At 38.8% G+C, this 11,424-nt stretch overlaps 2 protein-coding genes across 6 annotated transcripts; one reads left to right on the forward strand and one right to left on the reverse strand.

The window, feature by feature from the left end:
- Positions 1–3,158: 3,158 nt before the first annotated feature.
- LOC135672482 (uncharacterized) lies at positions 3,159–3,854 on the reverse strand. Its single transcript, XM_065180959.1, has one exon. It carries the CDS (start codon positions 3,771–3,773, stop codon positions 3,339–3,341), a length of 435 nt encoding a protein of 144 aa, XP_065037031.1. The 5' UTR covers positions 3,774–3,854; the 3' UTR covers positions 3,159–3,338.
- Positions 3,855–4,790: 936 nt separating this feature from the next.
- On the forward strand, positions 4,791–11,053 carry LOC135651238 (uncharacterized). 5 transcript variants are annotated; one of them, XM_065171200.1, is made up of 4 exons: positions 4,791–5,789; positions 8,871–10,586; positions 10,670–10,774; positions 10,887–11,053. In XM_065171200.1, exon 1 carries the CDS (start codon positions 4,854–4,856, stop codon positions 5,715–5,717), a length of 864 nt encoding a protein of 287 aa, XP_065027272.1. In that variant the 5' UTR covers positions 4,791–4,853; the 3' UTR covers positions 5,718–5,789; positions 8,871–10,586; positions 10,670–10,774; positions 10,887–11,053. The 5 variants fall into 5 exon arrangements, with proteins under 5 accessions (XP_065027272.1, XP_065027256.1, XP_065027264.1 ...); XM_065171184.1 differs by having other exon boundaries at positions 10,670–11,053; XM_065171192.1 differs by having other exon boundaries at positions 10,482–10,586; positions 10,670–11,053.
- Positions 11,054–11,424: the final 371 nt, after the last annotated feature.

Genomic DNA, 11,424 nt, shown 5'->3' on the forward strand with positions numbered 1-11,424 from the left:
ATCTTAATGTCCTTTTGACAGCCTCATAGATGCTATCATTGCAAAATGTTCTGAACAGTTTGTATACGTTGTTTATTTTCCAAAATCGTATTAATGATAATAACTCCATATACATTAGTATTACTTTAGTGGAACCACTTAATGAATGAACCGAATGGACAGATCAAAGACTGAATCTTTGAACTTAAAACTCAGTTTCTTAGCTATATGAATGGACAGATCAAAGATTGAATCGCTGAACTTAAAACTCAGTTTCTTAGCTAGATGAATGCTCAACCAAGCTCCAGCGTTTTTGTTGTTGAAGAGCTTTGCATGTTTAAATTAGTTATTTTATATTTCTGAACAGCAAAGATTGTTCAATTTGAAAGTTGTCATAAGTCCTGAGATTACTTGTAACAAAGACAGAATAACAGTAAACAAAATTCTGATGTTGCCTATGTGAGATGTCCTATTGCTTTTATGTTTAAGATTTAATTTGTCAATTCTTGTAATTGTAATCCATTTAATAAGGCAAAACTTATGGATTAAAACATTTTATTTTGAATAAATAGTTGTATGACCTATTGTCATGAGCTTGTCTGATTATGATAATTGGCATGTTAACTTCGTTGATTCTGCATCGTTGGTCCAAAATGTGCCTAAGTTAGTAATAGTACACCTATTAGACAATCAATCTTAACCTTTACTCACTTCTACTGTCTACCCCACTAAACAATTTGATGTTATCGTCAAGATTCAACATAGCGTAGAATCAAGCCCTAACATAGGGCATGTAAGACTTAGCCCAGTAGTAGCTCCATGTTGTGATGTGCCTTTTGACCATGTCTATAGATAGGCCTTTCCTACTCAAGTCTCTCACCATGCCCCAAGACTAGGTCGGTATTGATACCAATTATCACGACTTAGCCTAATGAGATAACTGACTTGTTAACTTCATTAAGTATAAACCACTAGCCTAAAATGTTTAAGCCGAAATTAATAATAATACAGTTATTAAACCTACATTTATAAGTCAATCTTAGTGTTTGCCCACTCCCAATATAGAATTCCAATGTAGGACTAAACTGAGGTGTAAATAGGAAATTCCTGCAATTAACATTAGTTCATATGTTGTATGTAGAAAGCATAAACATGCAAGCCATATTAACAATGTGTTTTGATGTACCTTTACAAGAGAGGATAAGAAGCAAACATGATTTGTATTAAATGACAGCGAGACAAAATAACTATGAGAGTGTCATAACTTGTGTTTTGTTATAGGCTAACTGCCTTCAATTTATTGAAAGATAACAGAAAAATCAGATTTACTGACAGGAATTTAGAGCACAACACATATAACCAAATATTAGAAAATTAGAAACCGTAATCACTTGTTGCTAGGACAAATAAATCAAATTCATAGTCTACTTTTATTCAGTTCCTATTCCAATAAAACCACTCACTAGCAACCACTTCACAACAAAATATAGCATGTTTTTGCTTTTGCATCGCCAAGAAGGAACCAATTTGTCCACCCTATTTAAATTTATAATTGACAATCAAGTTGCTGTGTATATTGTTTATAAACAGGAGTTGAAATAAACAACTTTTCCACAAAACAGAAAGATGTGTGGCCTTAGTCAGACTCGTGAACTAATTAACCAACATATAACATGCATGCCAAAATGAGAAGGACCCAAGAACTCTTTCCATAAATCAGTAAAGTAAGTGCAAAGAGATGTTAATAACCAAAGCAATGTATCTGTCAAAAGCCTTCTCCAAAATATAAATTAGTCCCGAAAACCCTGTTCTGATACAAAATATAGACAAGAAGAAAATTATCAAATCTCAAGACCGCATAGAAAGCACCATGTGTATACAACAGGCCTCAAGGCAACATAAATGTGCTTGTTACAACATCTATCAGAACTCACTAATACAGGCTTATTTGGGAACAGTAAAGGCTCCTAAACATTCTCACCAATGAATTAATGTGATCTGATCCGATTACATTAATGGTTCACATTTTTGCATAACTCAATTCTCAAAGAAAATAAAAAAAAAGAAAAAAATAACAGTATCGCATAACCATTCAAGTTGGTTTACAAACCACTTTTGTCATGCAAGGAAAATATACTGTTTCTGTTTTGCCAGAGGACCTTTTAATTTTTTAAAATCAAGAGAACCTATTAGTTTTGTATTATAAAAACTGTATGCAGAAGTAGCCAAGAATACCAGAATGAATACTCCAAAGGACTCATCAAAATTGATACTCGAGCAAAGAACTAAAATCATGATCCTGTTCCAAGTTCCTACGTCCTCAGTAATATAAGCTGGTTAGAGTCTCTAATTAGCAACCAAGTAGGTACATCCCAATTTTGGGAGCATATCTTGAGTTTGATGGGCAGAATGGTTCATTGTGTCTCAGCCTCAATAGTGCCTAAACTACAATATGCCGGTCAGAGATCAGATACGAAATTAGAGCAATATAATTTCTTGACTTTAAGGCCAAGCCCAAAATGATGGGAATAAACTTAAACGAGTCCCGGTCCTTACTGCCTTGGAATTTTGCTGTGGAACAACAACTGCATTTGTATACTAATTAAATACAGGTGTCAAATCCAAATCAAATGTTTGTACCACCAAAATACCATAGAATTTTGCTGCCGAACAACAATTGCTAGACTAATCAATTACATGTGTAAAACCCAAATCAAATGATTCTATTTCCAAAGAATGACATACAGTTTCTGCTGATCTCCAGAAGGTTAGTAAAGCATTGGTCCTCCATGCGGTGCATATCCATTCACTACCACCAAAACAACCAGCTTCCAGAGTCCATTCTAACACACAATAACCAATAGTAACAAAAAGTACCAAATCAATCCCCAAGCCAAGAAGTAAATCTTTAATGGATCTATATCTGAATGTTCTCAATCTATAGAAGGTCCACTTAATACCAATCTTTCCCCAACAAAGATAGCACAGCTTTGCTTCTGTGTGAAGAAGTTTGTAAACCAATTTGGTAAACATTGTCTTGCAGTTTGCTTCCCAACAGAAGTTTAAAATGACATTTCTTACATCAGCGCTACCAGATAAAAAAGTGCGAGTTAACGAAGATTATGGAGTAAGCTGATTAAAACCCTTTTCTTAGTTGATTAAGGAACGTCCACCCAAAGTGCAACAAGGATCTTTAATTAGAATCTATAGATATAATTTATCTATGAACAACTTTCTCAAGGCAAAAAAAACCCCCAATTCCACATACTTCAAGCAAAAAATGACGAATCACACCATCCAATTGGTTCCTGCGTGGGAACTACTCCTATTCACATAGTGAGAGCACATCAGGATATAAATCAAAGGAGGGTGATCAGTATGATAAGGAGGAGAGCGGCGACGAAGGAGTACTTGACGGCCGCAAGGAGGATAGCAACGGAGATGACGAAGAGCTGGAAGAGGACCTGGACGCTGGCCCAGGTGAGGAGGCCGGTCAACGCGACGGCCGCAATGTTCTCGGGGTCAGGGGACAGGAGATCTCGCCACCGGAGGTTGAAAGCCGGCCGCTGGCGGTCCCTCCCCAGGTCCACTCCGCCGCCGCCGTCGTCGTCCTGCTTCAGCCCGTTTCTGCCCTCCGCTGCCACGCGGAAGAGGGCCCTCCGGGCCTTGGCATCCCTCTTTGGCCGTCGCTCGAGAAGGACACGAAGGGACGTCGGATTGCTGTACACCGCAACGCGGACATGGCCGGGGATGGGAAGAAGGCGCGAGGGAAAGAGTGATGAAGCGGAAGCCATGCCGAGGCATCGACGGAGACGGAGACGGAGTCGAGTGATGGATGTATAGGGCTTCCAACAACCTGACCATGTATGGGTGATGCAAATGTGAGCCGAACATGGACCAGAATTTTGACCCCTCAAGCCATTTAGCTAATTGATTCGTTATCCTATTACTGGGTCAGACCACTATTTGACTCAATTTGTGACTGAAGGACACAAATCTTGTGCACCATTTAATGTGATTTCCCAATTACATTTGCATGTTTGATTCTGATTTTTTTTAATAATCTATATAAACCTACCGTAAAAAATCGATCGAATATCAACTCAAATCTTTCTTATTATTTGTTCCAAATGTATTTACATTAATTAATAATTAGAATTAACGGAAACACAAATTACTTTTTCTCATCTAATAATTTTTGTTCTTTCACCTCCATCGTTAATTCCAGCTGTAAAGCGCTTCTCTCTCTTTCTCTCTTTTTGACTTCCTCTCCCTTCAACCTTTTATCTCCCTACCAAAACAGTTCTTTTATTCTCGTCACCTTTAGTCAAAAATCTTCGTAGGGTCGTTATATTCGTTGGTATATTTTTTATTATAATTTATTATATTAACATAAATCACACCTTCATTATACATATCTTATATGATATATCCTTATCATACAATTACGTTGGACAAATTATTTCTCAACCTTTTTATCTCCCTTCAACCTTTTTATCTCCCTACTTTTATTGTTTTGACAGTTCTTTTATTCATTTTTTTAAAATAAAAAAAAGTAAGATTTATAAATGGCTTAACGTAAGTCAGCGGCTTAACAGAAATCAAATTTGGTGTTCGTTTGCGTCAACCTGGTTCCTTGTGACAGGAGTGAGCGGGACTTAGAGAGTGCGCCCGAGTCGGTGCGTCGGTATATGACCTGCCGCGGTGGAGGCCAAGACCCACCGCGGTCTCCCCCCTCTCATCTAGAGTTTTTGTGGACGATGAGCCCTCCACGTGTGCGCGTGAGGAACTCGGAGTCGGGACTTTCCCGTCCCCGAACCCCGACCCCGACCCCAACCCCAACCCCCAACATCCAACGAGCCCAGGAGACCGCGATGGCGAGCCGTAGCGGTGGCGTCGGTCGCGGCCGGGGTGGCCGAGGCAACCCACCCGGTCTCGGCGGTGGGATCGCCCCCAGGGAGTGCGAGTGCTGCCGGGCGGCGGCCGGCATCCCCTTCTGCCGCGTGGAGTGGTCTTTCCTCTGCGCCGGCTGTGCAGCCGGCGTCCATGGTCAGAGCTGGATCGTCGCCGTACCTCCTGGCCCGAACCCTGGCTCCAATCTCAATCCTGTTGCTCCCAGCGCTTACTCTTTGCCTTATGCTTGTCAGTACCCCTGCCCTAATTCTAACCCTAACCCTGGGCCTCCTCCGCCTCCCCTGCCTACCGCTGTCCCTCCTCCTAATCCGTATCCTAACCCTAATCCTAGCCCGGGAACCAATCTCAACCACGTGGTGCAGCTGTCGTCGGACGAAGACGTTGCGTCCGCCGGTGAGGACGGCGACGGTGGCAGCGGCCGGAAACGTCGGCGGGCGTCGGCGGAAGGAGAGAGTTCAGCGGAAGCCAGCATGATGAGGGACAAGGAGATGCGGAAGAACCGAAAGTCCCGGAAGGTTCATGCGGACATGAAGCCAAGGGTCGATGGGAAATCTGTCGATACAGCGGATTCTTCTGGGGCAGAAGGGGAGGCTGGTGCCAGGGGAGAAGGAGAGCCTGATAGCGGTGGGGATGAGGCGAGAGTGGACTCAAGTGAGGATGCGAGGACCGACGCTGTTGAGGAGTTGACCGATCTCGGTGAGCAGCTAAGACCGGTGGAGGCAGGTGAGATGGTAGCCACAAGTCCGAGCTTTGAGGTGGAGCAGTTCGATGAAGGAGTGGATTTGGGGCAGATTAATGCTGGTGAGGAAGTGGGACTATTGTGAATTTCATCATGAGCTTGGGCTTGTTCCTTAGATTTGGGTTGCTTGTTGGAGAAAAGATTTTTTCCCAGATAGGTAAGCCATAGCTTTCCCTTGTACCTCTATTCTTGAAATTAACAATAATTGCTGGTGCAAACTTTTAGGATCTGTTTGACCTTTCAGATGGTAGGATGGGATTATGTACAGTGTTGTGCTTTGCTTAAATATGATCTCTTGCAAAGGTTTTTTTTTTTCATTGCTTGTTTTAGTAGAGCAGGTTTGCGCGCACAAGCAAGCTTTACTATAATCCTCCTCCTAGGGATGATGCTTGAAAGACGCATGCCATTGGAGAGGTGAATGATACTATTTTCAATCATGAGGAAGCCTCTCAGAAGAAGTTATATCTATGTATATTAATACACTGTTAAATTTCTTATTAATTGACGTTAATTTGCAGGTAAGATTAACCTACAATGGACCAAAGAATTTTGTTCAGGAACTGGAATTTCAACTTAGCTTGATTTTACCATTTAACTCTGCAGTCCTATTTTAGGAGTCCTATTTTATTTACAAATACTGATCCTGTTGGGTCAACAGCATGCTAGATTTCAAATGGATGGTTGATTCCATCCCATTTATTTGGTACTCTGTTTATAATGACGGTGAATCGATAATAATATCTTGAATGACTAATAGTTTATCTCATATTTTGACCCGGTAATTTTTTGATAGAATATGCTATATCAAACTGATGCTTAAAATCATGAATGAAATAAATTATATTTCAATAATTATCTTATTTTGTAAGCTTTTTGTTGTCATTAAATGCCTTTATTTTATAGTTGAACTGCACAGGAACAGCTAATTCTTCAAAATTGAATAATTTGCTAAGAAATACATAGAACTAGAGTCTTTCAAGGCTTTTTTTTGCCAATTTTATTATAAGTAGCTTAAATAAAATGAACTAAGCAGTAACTTAAGTTGCTGCTGTCTCTCTGTTCTCCCAGCTGAACATTCTTTTTGGAAGTGCATCAATGTCTGACATCCATAAGAATTCCCAACTCTTGTTTGGAGTTGAGCAAGTCTTGTTTGGCACTGACAAGGATCCAGTCTCTGTCCTGAACGGAGTGATTGGGAACTCATAAGATCTCTTTCTGCTATCGGCTGGACTTATAGTCTGCTTGGACAAAGGACTAGGTCATGCTGGACTTGAGTCTTAGACTTCTTGGACAAAGGACTTAGTCAGCTAGTCCAGAGGTCTAGATGGACCTGCTGCTGTAGGCTCAAATTTGAACAGACTGTCATTGTTGTTATTGTTGGACTTATTTGAGTGACATGATTGTTGTTGCTTTCGTGCAGGATATATTTGAGGCTAATAGCAGTTGTAGACACTTGATTGATTCAAATCAACTTATGAACTGATTAGTTTGATCACATGCACCATAATAGATGCCAATCCATATCTGATCCATTTATATTGAAATCGTTGGATTGGGTCAATATTGGTGACATTGGATTATAAATTCTATCAATATGACAATATCTACTTTCAAACTGATTAGATCAGGTTGATTGACATGTGAGAAGAAGGGCAGTTAGAGAAGAGGAGAAATGAGAGAGAACTCCATTGCCCCCCCCTCTCTCTCTCTCTCTAAGATTTTTAATGTTTTCTAGCTTTTAATTCACTTCTTGAATGAAACAGAGGTCACTTGATATAGAGAAATCAGATCCTAGTAATCCCTAGGGTTCCAAACAGGGATTTCAGTGGGGTTTCCCTTGATATCCTAAGATGTCACCGATAATACTTTATTATCGTTACTTAGAATTTAATGAAACCTAGGTATTTGAGTCATCAGGATGAGCTTGGGATGTGGAAATCTCGGGGTTTAGGGTTTTTTAAATTGTAAGATTGTAAGATAAACATAAGTATGCATGAAATTGTTTAAAACTAAAATATGAAATTCCAGGTTGAGATTTATAACATAGTCAAGCAGAAAAAAGAGAAAATTTGGAACTAAATCCCTTGAAATCCTAGGATTCACCCAACACACCCTCTTACCTCCACCTTGACAGTTTAAAAGTTTCAGTTATGTGTCTGAAACTTGAGGTGTTGTTGGCCAGTCAGTTATTTGTGAATGCAACCTCGGTTCGGTGAGTAAATTCTTGTCCAAAGAAAATATGCCAGTGAGTCCCTTGCTAAACAAAAAAGACGCTTAATTTTTGAAATTCTAGGTTGGATTTACAAAATGTGGCCAAAGATAGGATGAGAGTTTCCATTGTAACTCAGATCCCCAATTGAAAATTTTGAAGAAACCCAATAATTCCTAGTCCCCATACCAAATGTGGCCATAGGTTGTTCTTATTCCAATTCTTGATCTTTAAACTTTAGCTGATTGGAGAGGCACCCATTTTATTTCTTGTCTTACTTGCTGTTCCACACCCTTTTCTCTCTAAAACAGGCAACTTTTACCAATTCCCTTTTATCAATATTTGTGAATACAAAGCCTTTGGAAGATGCTGCTTCAAGGATAGAAGTATATAACATACAAAAGTGGAAATAAAAGTTGGAGGGTGTCAAAACATGAAGGTATTACGAGAGTTGAGGTAGGATGCCCTCTTTAACTCGATTGATCCGTTATATCATGAGAAATAAGATATCTGGGGAAATCATCTGAGAATCAACAAATTGGTGATTTAAGGGAAAATCAAGATATCCATTTTTTTCGAAAATATGAAACTAGTGAAGGCGTGTTTTTTGTGAGCTTTATTTTCAGGTTTTGGCCTTTTTTTTAAACAATAGAGTTGCTCCTTTGTGACTTGGATGACTAAGAGTTGAGTCACAAAAAGAGCATCTCCATTGTAGTGATAAGGATGTGCATTGTGGGAGTTCATGCAACAAACTGTATGTTTCCATGAAGTTTTTTTTGCATAAACTTGTTCCATAATCCTGTCATCTAAGTAACAATATTTATTGGCCATATAACAATTTTGACACATCAAATTATGTAATATGGACTCCCATGCTTAACATACTTTTGGTGGAGATATTAAATTCATGCATAGCTCTCTCCTATTTATTTCCTCTCTTCGTAATCTTGCTATATGCAAAACAGATGCCATTGATTGTGAATGCTTGAAGAATTTTTTAAATATGTTATAGTTTTATTGTTCTTCTAGCGCAACAAAGTTCCTATGTCGGGTGTCTATTCACTGATGAGAAGCATTATGGCATTATCAGACAGGCAAGCGAAAGCAAATGCATATCAGCAATCAGCATGACATCCAAACTTGCATCGACTTTTTCTCTCCTTATTAAGAGGAAACATTTATGTTACTTTGTTCTTTTAAATTTCCTTTATAGATGAAAGTTATAAAACTTCAGTTTCGAAGGTTGTCTTACCTTTCCTTGAAGAAAAACCACACCATTGTATTGCAGCATCAAAGCCTCTTTGTAAACCATGTCTGAAGATATTTGTCTTTGGTTGTTGTAGTTTTATAAGTAAATTGTTCAGGGCTTGTTGTGATATGAGAATTTAATGATGTCCTTACTAGAAAATAAAAAGCAGCAGCTAGTATGTGGTTTCAATGTCCTTATATTGCTGTCTTTTTTCTGTTGTTACAGTGATTCTTTTGGTCATCATGATCAGTCGGTTGGCTTGTTAACGCTATTGAATATGTACATTGAACGTGTAGTAATGTATCACTAAGATTGCTGTCTGGTACTGTTTCACTAGGATTGTAGTGATGAACATAATTTTTTTGTTTTTGATCTGTGTTGTTTTAGATTTATTGTGATTTGGAGAAACTTTCTTGAGTTAAATATTTTTGAGGAGTCAAGGCAGTTTCCCATTGTTTTCTGACACCTCACTTTTCTGGATGCTATGTTTATATATTAGTCTAGCCTTGATGGCACTTCTTTTCTTATTGTGGCATTCAAGTTTATGAAATTAGAAAATATAAAGCAGCCAGTATGTGGTTTCAATGTTCCTTATATTGCTACCTTCTTTTTGTTGTTACAGTAATTCTTTTGGTCATCATGATCAGTTGGCTGGCTTGTTTAACATTATTGAATACGTAATGTGCGGTAATGTATCACTAAGATTTCTGTTTCACCGGGATTGTCATGACGAATATAAATTTTTTGTTTTGATCTGTGTTGTTTTAGATTTATTGTGATTTGGAGAAACTTTCTTGAGTTAAATATTTTTGAGGAGACAAGGCAGTTGCCCATTGTTCTCTGACACCTCACACTTTTCTGGATGCTGTGGTAATATATTAGTCTAGCCTTGATGGCACTTCTTTTACTTGTTACAGCATTCAAGTATAGGAAATAAAATGGTTGCCACTAAGTGACTGGCTAGTGTAGGTTTTACATGGGTATGATAGATATGGAATTCTGTTTGTAGTAGAAATAGCTTAGGCTCCAAGAGAACATCGAGCAAAGTTTGCCTAGTTTGCACCTTGACTGAGAAGATTGGCATCTACTCAAAGCAACGGAAAGGATGGAGCTCAATGTAGCAACTAGACCACAATGAAGTCCATTCTATATATTTGGTTTTCTTTAACTAGCATATTTGATGGCTTGAAATTGAAGAGATTTAGATTCTATTCCATTGAATAAAGGTATGAGATAGCTTTAATACTTGATTAAATCATCTATGTTCTTTTCCTTTCTTGTGTGCTTGAAAATCTGCTACGGCAGCAATAAAGTTTGGAGTAATCATGTTTATAGTGTGTTGGTTTACTAGCCAAATTGAAGTTCTATCTGTTGCTTGGACTATTTCAAAGGTCTCTTGCTCTTGTTGCTGATCTTATGTGATGTGGAAATCATTAGCCCAAGTTTTGTCAACTCGGTGATCTTTTATTTTTCCTACATGGCCATCATCTTGGCAGGTACTGATACTCTCATCGTTGCAACTCCCTTTGCTAATCCGACTTTGTATTTTCTGTTCTTGATCAGCTTGGGTTGTTTTTAGGTGTTGACAGTATGGCTACGCTGATGAAGGACAAATAGGGCTGCTTTCCTGCCATTCTTACCGAATACATGGAACTGGCAACAAGGAGGAGAGCTCTCCTTGAAGGTCTTGCTGCTTGATGCAATCTCCCTAATCTTCTATACTAATGCTGTAGACTATGGAGTACCCCTTTTCCTTTTTATATCATTGAAAATCTCATGGAGGATGACTGCTGTAGGTGAGAATTGTGGAGAATTGAATTGTAAAGCGAAGCCATAGTCATTTTGACTTCCAAGCTGTGTTGAAAGATTTGTATCCATATGACTGCCAACCAAGACCTTAAGGATGATGACAGTCTGTACATACAACAAACTATATAGGTGGATGACAGAATCCATCATGGCATGTCCCTCCTCGTGTGATTAGAGTGCTGGTGGCACAACATAACTCCCCTGAAGAGGGTAAGCTCAGTTCTTCCTTCACATGACTGGATTACCCCACAGGGCTGCAACTGGAACCAAAATGGTTCAGGCAAATCCATGATGTTATACCTAGATTTTGTGTTTCCTTTCCAGTTTGGACACAATTCTTCTGAGTTAGTATGATTTGGAGTTCAGTAAAATTATTGTCAAGAAGGAATAAAAAATAAGTTTCATAAATTATATTCGGTGTGAAGTCGAAAAAAACCTCATACAACACCTTGGACATAGTTTCTTATTATTGTGTATTTGATGGAATACTTTGGGAACTAATAAAACCTAGTAGTTAGAATGAGT

This window comes from Musa acuminata, chromosome BXJ1-4, assembly GCF_036884655.1.
Source record: "Musa acuminata AAA Group cultivar baxijiao chromosome BXJ1-4, Cavendish_Baxijiao_AAA, whole genome shotgun sequence".
In the NCBI taxonomy this organism is placed as follows: Eukaryota; Viridiplantae; Streptophyta; class Magnoliopsida; order Zingiberales; family Musaceae; genus Musa; species Musa acuminata.

Bases quoted from the DNA above. Each gene is read 5' to 3' on its own strand.
- LOC135672482 (XM_065180959.1), bottom strand. From the start codon at position 3,773: ATGGCTTCCGCTTCATCACTCTTTCCCTCGCGCCTTCTTCCCATCCCC.
- LOC135651238 (XM_065171184.1), top strand. From the start codon at position 4,854: ATGGCGAGCCGTAGCGGTGGCGTCGGTCGCGGCCGGGGTGGCCGAGGC.